General features: G+C 43.8%; 1 protein-coding gene across 1 annotated transcript; it reads left to right on the top strand.

Moving 5' to 3' along the window:
* The first annotated feature begins 14875 nt into the window (after positions 1-14875).
* Positions 14876-16645, top strand: Mrln (myoregulin). Its single transcript, XM_013113910.3, has 2 exons — positions 14876-15011; positions 16416-16645. The coding sequence occupies exons 1-2, from the start codon at positions 14893-14895 to the stop codon at positions 16573-16575; spliced, it is 279 nt and encodes a 92-aa protein (XP_012969364.2). The 5' UTR covers positions 14876-14892; the 3' UTR covers positions 16576-16645.
* Positions 16646-20608: the final 3963 nt, after the last annotated feature.

Raw genomic sequence — 20608 nt, 5'->3', positions numbered from 1 at the left:
TGCCATCACCCTGTGCTTCAGCCGGGACAGGAGCCCGGAAGCTGTAGAATTAAGAACTTGAGGTAACAGTGGGTGACCTTTCCTCTCAGTGGTCCTGTGTTGGATGTTCTAGATGGAGTTGGCTGCGCCTCCCATTCTCTGGCTTGTTTTTCACAAACTTCAAAGGACTTGCCTGGAATCAGTTGGCAAGGCCTAAGAGTCTGCTTCCAGAAACGGGGATCTTGGCCACTTACTGGGCAAAAATAGTCTAAATGAAATGCAGGGTGACAGGTCAACTCTGTGATGGTGTGGTTCCAAGGTAGTTACTGTCCTGCTGGCCACATCAACACTTGTAACGTCTTCTACCATCTTGTCACTGTCCCTAGGTCCTATTATTCAGAATAACGTTAGAAAATGTTTGCTAACTGGCCACATTGTGTCAGCAGCATTTTCCTTTAAATCAACCCTTTCCCCATGTATGCGGAGGTCAGGGAACAGCCTTGGATATTGATCAGAACCTTCCACCTTATTTAAGACAAGGCCTCTTAGTGATTTTCCCCCCACTGTGTATCCAAGCTAGCTGTCATGTGAGCACCTGCAGATTTGCAGATTCCCTTCCCTGCCTCCCATCTTTTCAGGGGAGTATTGGAGTCACAGACTGATGCACTGCTGTATCTGACTCTGTGTATTTGGGGAATCCAAGCTCAAGTCCATATGCTCACACATCAAGCCCAAGGCAACCTACCTTTGACATTTTGAACCCCCATTCTGTGTGGATCGCACCTTTCATCTTGGTCCTTTTGGTTGGTTGGTTTGGTTGGTTGGTTTTTGGTTTTTCGAGACAGGGTTTCACTGTGTAGCCCTGACTGTCCTAGAACTCACTCTGTAGAGCAGACTGGCTTCGAACTCACAGAGATCCATCTGCCTCTGCCACACAAGTGCTGGAATTAAAGGCGTGTGCCACCACCACCACCACCACCCAGTTCATGTTGGTTCTTAAACCCAGTGATTTAAGAAACTAAAAGTGAAGAACTTGAAGGCAAGGAAACCCAATGTCCTCACTGTCCACAGGGCAGATTGTGTTAGGCTGCGGGGCTGAAGTCTAAATCAGAGCGAAGATTTCTTTGGATTCTCCTAGTACCCAGGTTTCCAGTCCAGTTCTTAAATCACATTCTGCCGCATAATCTGAAGAAAACTCCTTGGTTTTCCTTGCTTTTGAAACCTTGCTCAGCCCATCACCTCAGCACTGTTTTCCTTAGAGGGCAAACTGAACAGTCCAAGCAGGAAACAGTAAATGTTGTTTTTATGATATTCTCTGTGTGCTGTAGGCAAAAAAAAACAAAAAACGGTTGCTTTAAATTGGCAATAAAGCCCTTCGTTGATAAATAAATGTCGTTGCCATTCAGAGTGAGGAAAAGGCTAATTCATATTATTGGGCTGCATTATACAGAGTGTCCACACACACACTGCTTTGAGGCTGGAGGAGGGGAGGGGACCTGGGTGTAAGAGCCTATGCCCTGGGTTTTACATTTTGTTTATTTGTGGAGAACAAATGGATTTCTTGCCGAGCTTAGATTGGCCTAGTTAAATCTTTAAAGGAGAGGTCTGCCCATGAAGCATGGCTTGCATTGAGACTTTCATTTCAACACGGTGTCCTGTCCCCCGTTCTGGTTTCAGAAACACTAGAATACATAGTGCATTTGGCTCTGGGCATGATTCCTTTGCCTGCCTGCCGGCCTGCCTGCATTTTACTCCTTCCTTCCGTTTTACCACCAAGATGGCGTGCTTTTGTCACAGACATTGCTGTCCGCTTTGAGAGCATGGAATTAAGAACAAGGTCTTGGAACCAGAATGTCTGCTACCAGAGCATGTGGCCTCTGACACCTGTGTTGTTGGATGAGTGATGTAGCCACTCTGGATCTGTCTTCTTGTCTTTGCCATCAGGCTGTCGGAGGATAAGTGTCACCCTGAGTGACACTGTCTGCAACTGAAGCTGAGAAGTTATATACACCTGTGCTCAGTGCTTTTCCAGACCCAGGATAGCAGCTAGTGTAGCTTCTCGAATCTGTTTTTTTTTTTTTATTCGTTTTTATGAAGTTGCAAATAAACACGAAGATAGTTGTGTTCTTTAACAGTGGTCTGATTTTCCTGGCACTGGCATAGGAATATTACAGATGAGATTGACAATACCACCTTTTAGAATTCTTCAGTCTTTCCTACTGGGTGCAATGGTGCACCCCTGTAATCCCAAAGCTCAGGAGCTGTCGCTTAGCATGGTTGGATTTAGAATCGCCAAGGAAAGGCACTTCTGGGTGTGTCTATAAGGGCATTTCCAGAGAGGTTTAACTGCAGAGGGAAGACACGTCTTAGATATAGCTGGCAGGGTTCTACGGGCTGAGGTCCTAAGTGAGTAAAAAGGAGGAAATGGAATGCTGGATGACATCTGTCCCTGCTTCCTGACAGGACACAGTGTGACCAGCCACCACACATAACCTGTGGTCATGATACAACCTCCATGATGGACTATACCTACCTTTAGATTAAGAGCCCAGAAAGCTCCCTTCTCTTCTTAAGTTGCTTTTGAAAGATGTTATTGGTAAAGCGGCAAGAAGAAGAATTAATTCATAGAGGCAGAAGGGTCATGAATTCAAAGTTGGCACAGCTACAGTGCAGCCCTAACCACCATCCTGTGTATACACAAAGAAGTGCAGTGATTTCCTTGGTTTTAGGCTGTGCATGGTGGTACACATTGGAAGACTGTGTCACCTTGGAAGACTGAGGCAGGAGGATGGAGAGTTTGAGGTCAGCCTAAGCTACATAATAAGACTCCCATCACACACACAGAAAAAGACAGAAAAGAAGAAAAGGTGATATTCATCTTGTATCTGTGGGATGCATTGACTTGTTAAGATTAACTTTCCAAGTCCCCACTATACAGGTGAAATAACTGCCATTCAGGTCTAAGAACTGACTGGAACTCTTCATCTCGGGGGCCCACATTTGCATCAACCACAGAAGATCCCCCACAATGGGCACAGGCAGTGCTACCCAGCAGTCACTGTTAGGTAAGCAGCACTTCTCCATTAACACTCAAGACAACTGTGTTCAGTGGAACTTGGGTCTTAGCTGCTCCCCTGATAATCTGAACGATTTGATGTTCAGTGTGAGCGAGGGGCTTGGAAGGACCATACGGAAATTTTTGAAATACAGGTTTTCAAAAGAAGAGAGTCCCCCCAGCCAGAATCCACATCCTGACTCTTTCCATCTGACTACATCAGTTCTGCGGGTTGCTTTGGAGATACGGTGACTCCACAAGTTCCATTTCCCTCTCCTCTAAACAACTGTGACTCTTAAGATTGTTTAAGGGATTCTAAAGGGAAAGGAAACAAACTTCATACAGTCCATAACAGAAATGAGGGCATGGCTGAGTCAGAAGAGTGGTTGCCTTGCAAGCATATCCAGAACACATATTTAAAAGCCAGGTATGGTGACAGTGCATGTATTCCCAACACCGGGGAGGCAGAGACAGGTGGATCACTGAGACTTCATACGTAGCCAGCCTAGGATACTTGTCAGGCTCCAGGTCAGTGAGAAGCCTAACCTCAAAATAGTGGACAGTGTCTAAGGCAGTAGTTCCCAAACATTCCTAATGCTGCGACTCTTTAATACAGTTCCTCATGTTGTGGTGGCCCCCAACCATAAAATTGTTTTCATTGCTACTTCATAACTGTGATTTTCCTAGTGTTATGAATCATACTGTAAATACCTGCTATGTGGGATCATGACCCACAGGTTGAGAACCACTGGTCTAAGGAATGAAACCTGTACCTTAAAACATACACCCCGCATAACCCCACACAAACACAAATACACACATGAGATCAATAATAGGCATTTTAAAATCCACCCGATGAGTTTAAAAATGGGGGAATGAAAGTAGACTACATTAAATTTATATGAAAAATATGAAATGACAGAAAGGGGGCAGGAGCCGTGGCTCAGCAATTAAAAGCATGCACTGCTCTCTCTCATCGAAGACCAGGGTTGAGTCTCCTGAATCTGCATTTGGTCACTCACCTGTAACTATAGCTCCAGTGGACCTGAAATTCTTAGGCAGTCATGTACATGTGGCGTTACACGCACACGGAAACACATTCTTATAAAACTAAAACAAAGACCCAGTTTCCCTCAGAAAAGAAGGGTGGACTAGCGTTAGACAAGCCTTGCGCTCTCTGCATGAAGGAGGCTCTTGTTGCTTGTTAATATTTTAGAACAGCTAATATGGGGACCTACTGATGGTGGAGGAAGCCATCCCCGCCTAATGGCTTCTTTGAGCTTCTCTGTAAGCATAGTTTTGCTACAATTCATCCCACCTGTGTCTGTCAGTGCCTTTCCACTTGCTGCCTCCCATGACAAAACAGCTCATATTTCTGTCTAACACTCTAAGCCAGTTATTAATAACAGCCCAGTGAGCTCTGCATCCACCAAGAAGAGCATATGGTGTTTTTGAAAGGAAGAGTGACCATTCCTGTGACTTTGGCCTTGGCCCTTCGAAGCCCTAAACGGTAAGTGTTGGGTTTGTGTTTTTAAGTAGTGTTGACACAGGACAAAGCACTTAGGGTGACTCCTGCTTGCTCCTCCTAGGGAACAGTGGACTGTAAAACTTGCTGAGACTCACAAAACCTTTGTCCACTGCCTGTATTTCTACATCTCTCCAAGTTTTCTGAGCCTGATGATAAAGAGAGATTAATGAGTTAGAATCGTACTCCTTTCATTTCAGTTTTGGCTAACGGCAGGAGGATGGGTGATTAACAATGCCGGATATAAATTGCTTGGCCAAGCCATGGAGCTGCAGCCTGACGTATCTTCCTGTGTTTTACCTCCAAGAGAGTTTTCACTTACAGGAATCCATGTGGGAGAGCTGGAGCAGACATGAGGCCCTGCTGCGGTCCCGTCTTCTGGGTTTGGGTCAGAGAGAGCAGCCTGCTTACCCAGACCCATTGCTTACTAGTTTCATAACCAAAGGGCTTTGTTTTTGCTACCCTCTTTGTAGTGGTGACTTCTCAGAAGCCTAAGAAGTAGGTCACTGTGTTTTCTCTCTGGAATTCAGAAAGCCAGATGCCTTTGCCCGGTCCTCATGAGCAGGGCTGCCACCTGATACTCCAGTCCTTCTTGGAGGCCATGCACTAGCATCGCTCTCTGCGTAGGTCGTGTGAGTTCCATTCCTGAGCATGTGTGTGCTTCTAGAAAGAATATTAGCAGAAGCATGGTAGTGAGTTGGAAAGACACAGGTATGGGCCAGGTAAGGACAGTTTTAAGACTGCATACAGGGACTCAGCCCCTCTCTGAGCCTCTGTTTCCCCAGCTTAATAAAATTGTTACTTATCTGGCAGGGCTTGGGGTGTTTGCTAACAATGGCTATAAGTGGCCGTGAATAGTGACAACTATTTTAATATTATCTATAAAAAAATCCCTCATCTGATGTATTTATCTTCAGAATCGTCCACCATTTCCAATTCAGTTGCAGAGTCTACAAACACCGTGCTTGATAGGAAACACTCTGAAGAACTGAGCTCGTGTTGAACTGCCCCATTTGATGTCTTCGTTTTCAGAACGATGTATGTTGTGCCCGTGTTGTGAGTGAATGGGAAGATCCTATCTTGCTTACAACTCAAGACTTATTGCTACAGCCTCCTGGTCAGGGACAACCAGCATCCCCCATGTTTTCCTCTGATGTGCACTTCTGCGAATCTCTTCACTTACACGGAATAGAGAGGAAGGTTGTCTGGACTCCAGAGGCAGGATGGGATTTACATTTTCCTCTAGAAGCTTACACTATGCAAAAGGTGTATTGCTTTTCTGCTGTGTAGAGGCACAGTGCTGGGCCAGAACATCCCATAAGCCATTCGTGTGGTAGGAGAAAATGGTCATTGTGTTAGTAACTCCAATAAGAGAGTGCACTATTCATGATTCAGAACTTTGGTGGACCCCCAACCTGGGTATCATAATCCTCATAATGGCTTGATGAGCATAAAAAACCAACTTAAAGATAAACTTTGCTGGGCATGGGAGATGGAGGCAAAATGCTTGGCACACAAGCATGAGGACCTGAGTTGAGATCTCCAGCATCTATGTAAAAGCTGTGTATGGAAGCTGGAGATGGCTCACTGGTTAAGACCACTTGTGTTCATCAGAAAGATCCAAGTTCAGTTCCTGGCACCCACATGGTGGTTTACAACCATCTGTAACTTCAGTTCCAGGAGTCCAATGCCCTTCACTGGCCTCCATGGACACTAGGCATACATTTGATACATGGACATATATGCAAGCAAGCATCCATAAACAGACAATTTAAAACAAAATAAAAAAAAAACTGTGTTTAGTGTGCATGCCCGTAACCCTAGTGATGAGAGAGACCATGTTGACAAGCAGATCCTCAAAGTTGCCGGGCAGTGGTGGCAGCGCACGCCTTTAATCCCAGCACTCTGGAGGCAGAGGCAGGCGGATCTCTGTGAGTTTGAGGCCAGCCTGGTCTACAGAGCAAGTTTCAGGACAGTCTCCAAAACAATACAGAGAAACCCTGTCTCAAAAACCAAAAACAAAGAAAACAAAAATAAAAACAGATTCTCAAAGTTCACAGGCCAGGTCGCCTAGCTAATCAGTGAGTTCTGGGCTCAGTGAGAGACTATATTTCTGGAAAATAAAAAGATAAAGCACGATAGAGGAAGACATCTGATATTAACATCTGACCTCCACATATACATACACACATAAGCATGTGCACTGATACATGTGCACATACCCCACACACACATGCACACATAAGTATGCACATTGATGCATGTGCACAAACCAAGTATACAATTGCCACATACATGCACACATAAGCATGAACACTGATATATGTACACAAACTATGCACATATACATACCCCCCACATACATGCACACAAAGATACCTGTGACCACCAGAAAAATTGAGGGTCAACATTGTTGCCAGTCCTGAAGAAAGCCTTAGTCTCATTTAAACATGAAATGGTGTTCTCCAACCAGGCTCTCAGCATTCTTAATTAAACTTGCCTGCAGAGAACATCCAAAAGCTCTCAGAAATTGTATAAACACTGAAAAGCATTACACCACAGCAGCAGTGAACTGTTATAAATGTGTATGGCAAACAATGTTAGCAAGCTAAAGCTTTTACCAAATGGTTTTTGAGAACTCAAGCTCAAGAATTCTCCCTCTCCATTCTTCATTCCCAATCCAGGAGTGACACACACTTGGGCAGCTAAGTTCTACACATAACACTCCCACTGCCCCCACCCCCGTTGCCCCCACTACCATCCAGTTCACCCGAATTCCCATACCCGTTTCTTCAACCCACCTTAAGGGTGGCTGTTGGCAGCTGTTGCGTGTTGGGTACAAAGAGTATTTAGCCAAAGCTCTGGGCTTTTCATTAGACCTTGTAAGAGTGCACACCAGCTGTGAGTAATAGAGGGGGTGGGAGCCTAGTGGATGATAACATTTTGATCATTTGACTTGCAGACTGTTTCAAATACCACTCAACAATACCCATGTAATATAAGAGTCGATGTACAACTTACTTAATGGTGAGAACGCGGTGACTAAAAACCCCAACCCTTCAGGAGCCCCAGGAGTGGGTGAGGGAGAGGACACTTGTATTCATGAGTACAAAAGAGGTTTGTTTTAGGGCCAGGATGCTGACTTTAAAGCATGTGTGGAACATGGTGGAGGCATGAGAAGTGAGGTATGATGAGCAGTGAGGGTGAAGAAAGAGAAAGGACAGAGGTGGCATGGAAGGAGAAGCATGGGCAGAGTGGCGAGAGCCAGGCCTGGAGCCCCGCTCCCCCCTGTACCCGACAGTCAAGTGCTCCCAGCCAAAGCAGAGCTTTGCTGACCATGTGTCCGCTGGATTCACCCTCCTAGGGCTGTCTACCCACATGCCCGCATGAGACACTCCCTCACTCTTCTCCTGGTTGGGTACAGGGAAGGGCTGGCTTTCTGATTCTGATGACTCAGTATTTACACAGAACCAGGCAGCATGCTGGACTCTTGGCTTTTGTTCTTATCAGCCCTGAGAAAACTACAGTGCTTAAGCCTATGGCCTTGGTGCCAAGAAGATTTCTTTCCAAATCCCAAGTCACAGCTTGTTCAGTATGTGACCTTGGAGAGATTATTGATCTCTCTGGGTTCTGGGCTCTCCAACTAAGAAAAGACTAGTGTTAATTTCACAAGCTTATTATCAAAGTGTGGTGGGTCAATTAATGCTAGAGATGAAGTCGATCACTCAAGACGCCTGCCAGACAGACTTCATTCTCTCTGTTCTCCCAGATGAAGTAACATCCCTCTTCCAAGAACTACAGAGCCAGCCAGGAGTTAAATCAGTTCCATTCAGCTCCAGATCCTCCTCTCTTCCCTTCTCCTTGTACAATGCCCATGTGTGGCCAAATGTGCTTTTGTTTTCAGTTGAAGTTTGCTTTGTCAGATTTGTGGTGTGGACTTGGCCTGCCAGATAGTTCCAGTGTTCCCTCATGTTGTACGTCACATTGAAGTTTCTGGTTGTATGTTGGCCTGAATCAAAAATGCTGGGGTGGGATGATGAAGGCGGATTCTTTACAAATAATGAAGTCTAGTGAAACACAGACCAACTACTTTGAATGTCAGAAGGTTGCTAGGTAGTTATGCCTCCCGCTCCGAGAGCAATGGCCAGTGACCCTGACCGAGACGGTACCTCTCGAGATCTCGTGTGTTAAAATGAGAAGACAATGAAAAATGAAAGATCTAAAAAAGATTATTCTGGTGCCAGCATCTCTTTACTACTAATTATTTTTCTTAGCTAGAAAGAAGAAAACCACCTTGAAATTACATCGTAATCAGCAAGCAGGCTGTGGCAATCAGGAATGTAATCATCTTAATGCCGTAAGTTCTTCATTTATTTGCAAGCTTTCTCCCATCCAAGGTTCATCTTTGCTCTACATTAAGTCCCTCTCTGATGTGATTCAGCTTCGGGCATCCTTGAATGGGGCCTTAGTTAGCCCAGAAAGTACAGAAGTTTATAGAGCACACAAAATCCATTTACTGGTAAAGATGCATACATTTCCATTTAGTTCCCAAATCACTTGAATTTGGAGATCTTAGTGGCTGCAAATCTCCACGGTGCCATATAAGCAAACTGCAGGTCCTGGCAATCCTGTGCCAAGTGTCTGTGGCCTGCCAACAACTTGACACAGTTCCCCAGTTAGAAGCAAGCATTAAAAAAAAAAAACCAAACATCTAAACAGATTTCATAGGATTTCCCAAGTTCAAAAAGAATCTTAGTGAACACAACCCTCACTGGAATGCAAAGCGCTTTCCAAACTGAGACAAGCTGAACACACTCAGTTTTGGAGTTTTTCTTGTTTAGACAGTTTTCTGAGAAAAGTAGTCTGTTTTTGCCACTGTGATTTTCATCTGAACAAGACCGTTAAGTCTTCCAAGAAGGTGTCTGTTTTAAACAGTTATGATGTCATCACTTGTTGGAAACCAGTTAGTGTCACAGACTGTCGGGCCTGTTACCCAGGACCAGCACAGTGGCTCCACCTTCTAGGACATGGACCTGCTGCTCTGGGGTGTTAGTGACAGGCATGACATAGTGATGGGTCTGATAAATGCAAGATCGCTTCTGCCCAAGCCCAGGATAGAGCACAGAAGAAGCAATGCGGAGTCTCTAGGTGGACAAGAGTCTGAACCGTCTGGGTGTTTAGGTCCTGGAGGAGTCTGCCAGTGTTTTGCTGAAGGGCAATGTGCTAGGCCGTAACTAATACTTATTGCTATGAATAATTAATTGATGCTTACTTAAATGCTTACTTTCCAGACACAAATTTTCACTGAATTCTCTCATCATCCTAAGTGGAAGATGCTCTCACCACCTCAGGTTACAGAAGTGTTAGCTGATGCCGGGGGTCAGTGGAACTGGCTGAGGTCCTACGTTAAGAGGTAGACCTGAAGCTCAAATCTTGTCAGTCTGAATCCAGATCTTTCTCTCAACCGCCGTGGACTACGGTCATTCTCTTATGTCTAGTGGATGTTCAAGGAGCAAACCAAGGAGGGAAACCCTTCAGGTGTAAAGGACAGTGGTTACAAACAAGATGACAAACAGTAGATGGTGGCATACTCTTGCTATCTTAGCACTTGGGAGGCCCCGGGAGAGTGTCAGTTTGAGACCAGCCTGGGCTACATTAGGAATCCAAGGCTGGTCTGAACTTCAAGGTGAAACCAAGTCCAACAAAACAACTTATTTCCAGCTGACCTCATTGTGAGGCGTGATCATGACCTGTGATCTGGGACTGTCCCACTGACTGAGGGCAGATTGCCCAAATGTGAGTAAAACAGCACTTCCCTGCTGTAAAGATAGTCTGGAAAGCCGGGCAGTGGTGGCACACGCCTTTAATCCCAGCACTCGGGAGGCAGAGGCAGGTGGATCTCTGTGAGTTCGAGGCTGGGCTGGACCGATAGCCTCCAAAACAATACAGAGAAACCCTGTCTCAAAAAACCAAAAAAAAAAAAAAAAAAAAAAAAAAAAGATAAAAAGATAGTCTGGAAAATTCAGCGTTGTCAGGCTCCAAGTGCACCCCACTGTCCTACAGGCCATTCACATTTCTAGAGAGGAGCTTGTGCCAGCAAAGCAATGTGGCTATTAGTGTCATTGAAAACAACCAGTTTCCCCTGCAAATGTGACCCCTTTTGAAGCAAAGGCTAATCTTAAAGTGTTACCCAGACTGTGGAGTTGAGAGTGTGATGTCTGGAGGCACTAACACTCTGGGCGTGTCCCAGGAGGCTGGCAACCATGACCAATTAATGTTCCAAACTCCCTGGAGTATGTGAAGAGCCCACCTCACTGCAGACCCTGGGTGAATAAAGTTTACTACAATGGCTGGCATTTTTCAGTGGTCTCACTCTTTTACGTGTGTCTCAAGGGAACTTTGGGAGATATTATCTTAACCGTTGGATGTAGATGAAGATATGGGATAGGTTTAGAAAGCTCTGGTCAAAACAAAAAAAAATTGGAAGCATGACTCGCATGTTTTAAGACTTCTGCACTGAATCCAAGGAAAAGTGTTTTTTTTTTTTAAATAGTAAAAGAGTCTCAAAACCCACACCCAAGGAAGGGGGGAAAGTGATGGTTGACAGAAAAGAGTGAAGATATGCTGCTATGTAATAGAGTTTTGTTTGCTTGCTCATTTTGCTAGGGGATCAAACCAATTAGAAAATATACTTCTCTTGTGGTCCCAGGAATCAGTATTATTTCCATATCTTTAAAAAAAAGTTATTTGTAGCGTTGAGGCAAGGGCTTGCAAGCTAGGAGCAGTAGGAAGGAGAAGAAACTAATCTTTGGGGACCACCCATCTCACTCTCTTTGGAGAATGCCACTTGCTGAGCTGCTCTGTAAACAAATGAACCTGGTGATGAATTATATTATTTGCGTCAACATCTTGATGGAGTTGATGGAAAACTTCAAAGTTTGTAAGACTACATGCTATTATTTCTTCTATTTTTTAAAATATATATATATATTTAAATATACTCCACAAACACCTCTGGGCCTCTGAAAATGGGAAAAGACAAGCAGAAGTGTTCATGATGGTTATTTTTGTGCTTCAATATAAAATAAACTTGACCACAAATAACCTTGAGTATCACATCAAAAGTCGAAGGTCCTGTCTTACAATTTTAAAATACATTTGAGATAAGAACAAGATCTGGAGAGACTGATAAGGCATGCTACAAAAATACGCATAAATTTCAAGCAAGTCAGCAAGTTAAAAGCTCTGCTAGAACTCACAGATTGAAAAATAATGACAACTAGGAAGTATTTTTTCCTGAAAAATTGATGCTACTAAATAGCATACCTCCAGAAATTCATATTCCACAGTAGGAAAAAATTGATATCAAAAAATTGTGATATTCAATGTTTTAGCCCACGGTAAAAATCTGTAAGTGTTCATGTTGACACAGTTGATACTGGTACAAACAAGCTTGTATCTACTAGGGATTAAGATCTAGAATCAAGGGGAAGAGATAAACAAGACTCCGACAAGTTCCTGTTTTGAATGAAATGGGAACAGGTTTGCTTGGTGATTTTATCAATCATATATCTTCATGGGAACATTTCACTGACAAATGTAATGTTCAATTTGTTCATATTTGTTATAGTGATAGTTTAACAAAACCAATCAATATGGACTACTTTAAATGTAACAGAGCAGGGAGAACACTGTCAGTGAAATTACTTTTCCTGGTTACCTAAGACTGGAGGAACAATAGCTATTTTTAAAGGTGCTTTCAAGGAGGTTTAACTGAAGAGAGAAAACCACCTGGAATGGGGATGGCCAGCATCCCACAGATTGAACTCAAAGGAGGAAATGGGTTGAGGACCAGTCTACACCTCTCTTTGCTTCCTGACTGCAGTTGTGGTGTGACCAGACATTTCATGCTCCTGCCTCATTGTGATGGACTCCATGCCCTCACACCATGAGTTCTAATAAACCCCACTCCCTTAAATCGCTTCTTGTGACACATGTTGTCACAGCCAGAACATTAACTCAGTATCCATTCCCTTCTTCATATTTACCCTTCAAGCCACTATTGCCCACGTAGCACGGAATATGGAGCTACACAGGGTAGGTTGTCATATAATATTTATTGAGGGGGAAGTCACTTACATGAGAAGCTGAGAACCTGAGCTCAGCAGTCCGCTGGTCTCTGAGACTTGACCAGAACCCCAAGAGTCCCCTTCCTCCTAGCTTTTTATCCCTCTGCCTTCTCCCTCCTACCTGTGACCATGCCCATTTGGGCGTGGTCAGTGCTATAGGTACTTAAGATCTCTCCCTACACCCACATATATACTCCTCAACTGGATGTGGTGCCCAAGCTCTCTACTTTATGTCAAAGTGCTGACACTGTGTTTGCTTTTGTGCCTTGCTTTGTAGGGTTCAATTTAGTCTTTGTAAGGTTTTGTCTATCGCTGTAGTTTAATTGTCATTGCGACATGGCATTCCGTTATTATGTTGTAGGGAGCACAGAAAGCCTGAGTGAGTGAAGTCCTGAGTGAATGTGTGCTGTCAACATGGGCATGGCCATGACCATGTATGTCAAGGACCCGAGAGCCTCAGACCCTATGAAGAAAATAGCAAAGCCTTCTCCCATGGAGTGAGGCTCAGAGGACAATGGTGCATGGTCTCTGTGCAGATGGTGATAGTGTGTGCAGAGACGGTCTGCTGTAGCTTTCTTGCCCTGGATGTTTATAGCATGAAGACTGTTCCCCCGCAGAAACTGCCCCTACTCTGACTGGTTAAACCTGCCCCCTTGATCCATCTGGACACCATAACCCTGACTCCTGTCTATCTGTGTTACATGACCCCACCTCTCTTCTCAACTCTATATAAATACCCTGAGCTTCCAAAATGCTGTGGTTTCTCCAGCCAAGAGCCCAGACCACATGTTCCCAGCTTGTCTGTGTCTGTGTTTTCATTCCCTTACTGCCCAGTCAGGTCCAAGACCCTAGAAGCCAAGTGCGTTTGGGTTGTCTCAAGTTAAAGATAATATGAAGATCATTTAGATACATGCTTTTCCTAAGGAAGCCATGTGGTTCTTTCAGAGAGTGTGATGTATTGAGGTATTGTGACCACTGTAAAATATGAAAGCATCATCTTCTAAGTGATGTTTCTATGATTTTTTTATTTTATTAAATTTTTTTATTTTTAAGTTTAAATTTAGATTAGAAACATGGTTGGTTCACAAGTCAGTTCCAGGTCCCACTCCCTTTCCCTCCCCTCCTCCCGTGCCCTCCCCCTCTATGATTTCTATATGTGTATTAACCATCATTTTAATGGATTTATTATGCTCTATCCATGGCTGAATAATGGTTTAGTGACCATTCTTATTTTCTAATTTTTCTTATGTCATTAAAATAATTTAACATTTTGCCTGTATGTGTCTACTTGGTAAATGTGTTAAATATGTGATTTACTTCTCATGACCTTAACCTGTTTGCCTGATGTGGAATAGAGGTGGAGACCCCACATCCCAAGCTCTCAAACTTCCTGGCAATCAGACCCCACACTTGGAAGATCCCAAGTCCAGCTCTGACAGAATGGGTTGCAATAAAAGGGTGGGTATACTAAAAGCACTGTTTATGGGTGCCATACATTGAAATATGAATGACCTTTGTTTTAGACTCAGAGCCTGTACCCAACATATCGTGTATATAAGATTCAAAATCTGAAGAAAAGGAAATCTGAAAATTAACCAGTCCCAATCATATTTGAGAAGAGGTCACTCAGCTTGTACAGAGAACTAGTTTATTAGAGAGCTGGGATATGGTGATTGGGGCTGGAAAAATACCTGCCCTTGGCACTGGCGAGCGCAATGTCTTTATACTCAAGGCACCAAGTACATGGAGGCTAAGAGTACATGGTTGAAGATTGTGGTGACCATATTTCACAGTCATTCATTTGCTTGTTTGTTGGTTATTATAAATCTACTCCCCTATTTTCTACTTTGTAAAATTTATAATATTTAAAAATCAGCCCTGCAGTCTTGTAAGCTATGGTTTCTTACATGGAGATGTATTTATGTTTTACCATGAAGACAGTGAAGCGTTTGTTCAAAGATAACTTCAAGGAAATTGTTTCTTTAGAAAGTGTGGTGGATGTTTGTCCTACATGGGAAATCCTTCAGTTTGTTTTAATGTTTCTCTTAAGTTTTCAGTTTCTAAACCACCCAATTCTGTCTTAAAATAAAAACATCTTCAACAGTCCTCCCGTGTTTTGTTTTTTTAAGTCCTGTGGCAGTTTCCTGATGCAGGCCACTGCTCCTCTGTTTGCCGAGGCACGTTGGAGTCCAATTAAGCCTTGCATGTGCTTTGGCACAGGGTTGCTAGGAGAACACCTGTGCCCACAGCACTTTGGCCCAGCGAGAGCGGGAGAAGAGAGTTGGAAACAGGTGTGCTGCCTGCCCCCCTCTGAGGATCTCAGGTGAGAAGCGGGTCTCTCTTGCCATCCCCCTGTCTCTCCAGCACTTACCTATTGCTCTTTCTTTCCTTTTCTTTCCTGATTTTGGGGAGAATGGAAAGGCCCCCAAGGGAGCCCTGAGTGAGGATACCCAGGCTGAAGGCTCCCACCACGAGAGGGAGGGAAGGTCACTCATGAAGCGGTGTGTCTTTCGCGCCCTGCCCCCTCTTCAGTTGAAACGCAGGCAAGAGAAATTGTGAGTGACTGAAAGGACTCTAGTTGCTTGCTCTGCCAGGGACTGCTGTATAACTTGGGTAAGGTGTTCCCTTCTGTTAGAATGCAGAACGGAGCCAGTCTGTACAGAAATCAATGAAGATTCCTCAAAGTGGGAGGAGCACAGCGTTCATCGGTCTCTCTTAGCCCTCACCTTGCCTGTTTTAGTTTTGAGTGAAGAATTCCTGATGAAATGGTTTACCACGCAAATTTTGCCACTCTGTTAAGGTCTTTGTGGTCATTTGAGAGGGTATACAGAGTCTCAGCTGGAGTCTTGGAAAAGGGTTCATTTGCCTGCTCATTTTCTGGAAAGGAAGTTAAGAATGACATTAACCCCTCCCCACCTCACTAGATGTTCAGTTAAAAAGATCCTAAAGTGTGGGAAACCAGTCATGGGTAAGCACTGTTTAAGGTTCCAGCCATTCAAAACAAAATGAAACAGACAAAGGTTTTTATAGCCTGGAGTTGTGAAAAAAGGGATGTTTGATGATATTATACTCAGTGGTCAGAACATACAAGAGAGGTCTTGAGGAATGTTCCAGAAATCAAAATGACCCTGTGCCATTCGTTTTGGAAGGATGTTGTTATTACTTGCATCTCCCATGTCTTCATATGCTTCTCTCGTGGGAATCTCAGTTAACAAGTTAGACGACCATAAAAAGAGAATGATCATTATGGAAGTCTCTTGACCCGTTCCTTATAGAGAGAAAGGCAAGTTTGACATACAGAAAAACAATGAATAACTGGGGCTGGAGAGATGACTTGGTGGTTAAGGGCATATACTGCTCTTCCAGAGGACCCCAGTTCAGTTCCCAGCACCACATCAGATAGTCCCCAACTGTCTATAACCCAAGCTGCAGAGGATCCAAATCTCCTTCTGGCCTCTGAGGGCACTGCACTCATGTACAAATACACATAAGCACAGATATGCATAAATTTTAAAAAGTTAAATCTTCAATCTTAAAAAACAAAACAACATAAAAAAGCCAATAACTATGACAAAGTCACCAAAGTGAATGGGAGAAAAAGTATTTTAGTTTACTTGTTGGCTACAAATAGGTAGAGCATTCACTGGAAGGCTCGTCTTCACCAAAGAAATTAGGAATATACATGTGCTTACTTCGAGATGCTTATTGCCTTCTTTCTATTTTCTAGGGAGCAAGAATATATGGATATGAGTGGTAAAAACTGGATATTAATTTCTACTACTTCACCCCAAAGCCTGGAAGATGAGATTCTGGGACGACTTCTGAAAATTCTGTTTGTCTTGTTTATTGACTTACTGTCCATTGTATATGTCATCATAACTTCCTAAAAACCTGACTTCCTTCACTCTGTGTCTATGTTTCAAACTAAAGTTCAGTGAGTAAAGATCTACATTTTAATATGAGTGGCATTAAGTTGGTGACATCACCATTCTAGAAACTAGGCATTAGGATGAACACAATATAACAAACTTACTAGTTCTTTATGGTTTACAAATAAGATTCATATAAATTGAAGTGTGGTTTCTTTTTGTGGAACTTTCACACTGTTAAGAATAAAACATTATCTAGGTGTGGTGGTGCACACCTTTAATCCCATTGAGGGAGAGGGAGGTGATTCTCTGAGTTCAAGGCCAGCCTGGTCTACAGTGTGAGTTCCAGGACAGCCAGGGCTACAAAGAGAGACCCTGTCTCACCCCCCACCCCCAAAAAAGGAATAAAACATGGATTTTTTCCTTTGAGCATCATTGTTATTTAGAATACTGAGTAAAGCTGCTAGGAAAAGTTGTGAGTGAAGCTGACTTTTTAAGGATTTATATCATTCTATTTAGAGGGTCGTGTGGGGGGGGCAATGAGTGCATCCATGCCTGTGCCTAGAGCCAGAGGCTGGCTTTGGGTGTGTTCCTCTGCTGCTCCCCATCTTGTGGTTTTGAGACAGGGTCTCTCATTGATCCCAGGAGCACACTGTTCTTACTGTTCTTGCTAGACCGACTGACTCCTCAGGGAGCTGTCCCGGATCCTCTCAGCACCCAGTGCTGGGGTCACAGACATGTCCGCCCTGAGGTCCTGCTATCTTAGCTTAGGCTCTCATGCTTGCACATCAAGCGCTTTGAGTGCAACCCAGCGAACCATTTTTTTTTCCTGGGCTCTTTGTAATGGTTTGAATGAGAAATGTCCCCCATAGGATATTTAAACACTCAGTTCCTAGTTGGTGGCACTCCTTTCAGATGTTTCAAAGGGGTGTGTTTTGAATATTTATAGTGTCCCCCCCAACTTTTTACCCACCCTCTGCTTCATGCTCAGAGTTATAGTTGCGATCTCTCAGATTCTTCCTGCTACCATGCCTGCCTGACGCCGTGCCTCCCAACTCATGAGGGCATAAGCCTTTCAACCTTGAGCCAAGGTAAACTCTCCCATTTATAAGTTGCCTTGGTCATGGTGTTTTATAACAGCAACAGAAAAGTAACAGCTTGTCCTTATTTGTTTAACCCAACAAACATATGCTTAACATCCCAGGAGTATTACCTATATAAAGCATGCAATATAACAGACTAGACCCATTAAAAATATAAACATGCAACTCTTACACATATTTATTAGGAAAATGGGTTTCTTAACATTGTACAATTAAGTCGGGCGTTGGTGACAGATACCTTTAATCCCAGCACTCGGGAGGCAGAGGCAGGCGGATCTCTGTGAATTTGAGGCCAGCCTAGTCTACAGAGCGAGTGCCAGGATAGGCTCCAAAGCTATACAGAGAAACACTGTCTCAAAAAATAAAAGAAAAAGGAACAAAAAAAAAAAAACCAAAACAAACAAACCTGTACAACTAAATAACAAATATTTCCACCAACATATACATAAGAGCTAGGAATAGAAATTCTTGAAAGAAGCCAGCACTTGGGAGACATAGGCTGGTAGAGCTCTGTGAGTTCAAGTCCAGTCTGGTCTCCAAAGCTAGTTCTACAACAGCTAAGGCTACACGGAGAAGCCCTGTCTCAACAAACAAACACACAAAAAAAAACGCTTGAGAAAGAGAGTCTTAGGAAAAGAGAACTCACAGAAAAAGAGGGTAAACAGACTAAAGTCTATCTTGAACAGCGACCGAATACTATTTACTGCAGGCTTACAGTTGCCCAAGGAAGCAGGTGCGCTCTGTCTGTGTTTAGCCAATGAAGAAACTGAATCTCGGGATGTGTGCGGGCTCCAGGCCAACGTGAGGATGTGCCAAAGCAAGGCCTTGGCCCACGATATCACACCCCTCCTAAGGTAAATAAAAGTGCATGACTATGATAAGCTCGTTAAAGCCAAATCCGTGCTTGCCTTTCTTCTAACCATAATGTCCCACTCTGATCTGTTGCTGTATTTTATGTATCATTGTCCTCATTTATTGTCTCATTGCCTATTTGAAAATCCTTCATAGCCGGGTGTTGGTGATACACACCTTTAATCCCAGCACTCGGGAGGCAGAGGCAGGCGGATCTCTGGGAGTTCGAGGCCAGCCTGGTTTACCAAGTGAGTTCCAGGACAGCCTCCAAAGCAATACAGAGAAACCCTGTCCTGAAAAAAAAAGGAAAAGAAAATCCTTCATCAAGAAGAAAGGTGAATTTTACCTTTTCCCCACATCCCACCTGACAGTCCATTCTCTTTCCCTGTTTTATTTCCCACATTTTCTAACAGCTGGTATTAAAATATAACCTTTGAATTGTTTTCTTTAAAGGCTTTTGAAAAACAAAGTTCTGTCCTTTAGACCCTGCTTTTTTTATTTTGTTTTGTTGTCTTGTTATTAGACACACATGCTTTAGCAGAACTGATCCCTTCCAAGGGATGGCTGTCTTCTCAGATTTGGTCCAGTCTTTAGAATGAGGTTTCATAAGATGCCTAACCAAGTGTGAAAGGAATTGGACCTTTGAGATATCTTCCCCAGCTGCCTCTTACCTAACCTTTCTGAGATGTTGGATATTTAACCAGGGAGCAAATCAAGTCAAACTGGGCATGAAATGAAAGCTAACTAGGTGCTACTCTTCTCAACGTGGCATTTTCCGACTTCTTCACATGAGGTTTCCTCCTGTATATGAAGGATGCTTCTGTATGTTAGGGTCCCCTTCTGAATACACGGACTGCCTTTACATATGAAGAATCTCTTGCATATGAGGCCACTTCTGCATGTAAAGGGCTGCCTCTGCATATGAGGGGGTCTCTTGCATACAAGGACTTCTTCTGCACCTAGTCACATGTATATGAGGGCTTCTGGATATGAAGCTCCTCTCTTGTACACATAATGGGTTTCTCCTCAACCCACATAACTGGGCTCTCTCAGAGCTTGTATCACATCAGGCCACTGAGCTAAGTAAAGTTGCCCCCATGCACAGGCAACCGTTTCCTGTCCCTGGAATCATCTCGCTGCAATAGGCTATTCATTATAGACATGGTATCCAGAGCTGGATGGTGCAGGTGTGAGTCCTGACTTGACCTCTTAGGCTTTGGTTAACCCATGTCTCAGTTTCCTTTCTTAAGGGATAAGTAAGTGTCTGTGTTCCAGGTTTGTAGAGAAGATGAAGAGAGGTGACGGGCTCTGGGTGTTTTCTTAGCACAGGGCCTGGCATAAGGCAGAATCGTTTGTTCGGAGGTTGTTGGGATTATCCTCTAGTCACTAGAGTCTAGTGGGAAAAGTGATGTGTCCTCCTGCAAGCCCCAGTCACCTTGCCTCCTCTTCCTTCTCCCTCCATTCAGAATGACCTCCTGAGTCATAGACTGGCTCGGATGAGTTCTTTCATCTGCCATTGCTGGACCTTGGAATTACAAGTAGGTGTCACCGTGTGTCTCCAGAGAAGGAAAGGTGTATAAGAGGCATTCTCTCTCAGCCGGTTAGTAGAATCGAAACCTGCTGGGTGGCAGCCTTGTCACCGTGCATGGGTCACTTTCATCCACTCTTCAGTGTACTCCGGTTCCTTCTGCTGGGTGTGGTGCTGCAGCCAGGTCAAATGAACAAGGCGCATGCTGGCGCCGTGGACTTCATAGTCTAGCAGGACAACTGAAGGAAGGCTCAACAATGAAAACGCTGTGGGGATGACTCAAGGACTCTGCACTTCTGGAAACTTGTTAGTTACACCTAATCCCAGAGCCTTCGAAGCCCCTGAATCATCCTGAACGAGCAGTGCAAAAGGATCCTCTTCTCATGTTGGACAAGGAAGGAAGGGAGGGGGAAAGGAACAGAGGAAGAGAGGGGGGAAGGGGGAGGAAGAAGAGTCATTAGAAACATCTGCTTTGTATGTCATGTATATATCATGGATATTAAATGACATATGTCAGACCTGTACCACAGACATTATATATTGTATATCATGCACGTACCATGAATAT

This window comes from Mesocricetus auratus, unplaced genomic scaffold (genome assembly GCF_017639785.1).
Source record: "Mesocricetus auratus isolate SY011 unplaced genomic scaffold, BCM_Maur_2.0 Super-Scaffold_100027, whole genome shotgun sequence".
Lineage (NCBI taxonomy): Eukaryota > Metazoa > Chordata > Mammalia > Rodentia > Cricetidae > Mesocricetus > Mesocricetus auratus.
The sequence above is the reverse complement of the archived record's forward strand: the minus strand, read 5'-3'. Positions and strand labels throughout refer to the sequence as shown.

Bases quoted from the DNA above. Each gene is read 5' to 3' on its own strand.
- Mrln (XM_013113910.3), top strand. From the start codon at position 14,893: ATGTGCTTTGGCACAGGGTTGCTAGGAGAACACCTGTGCCCACAGCAC. The intron at 15,012-16,415 runs GTGAGAAGCGGG...TCTATTTTCTAG, and splicing joins CCCCCCTCTGAGGATCTCAG to GGAGCAAGAATATATGGATA.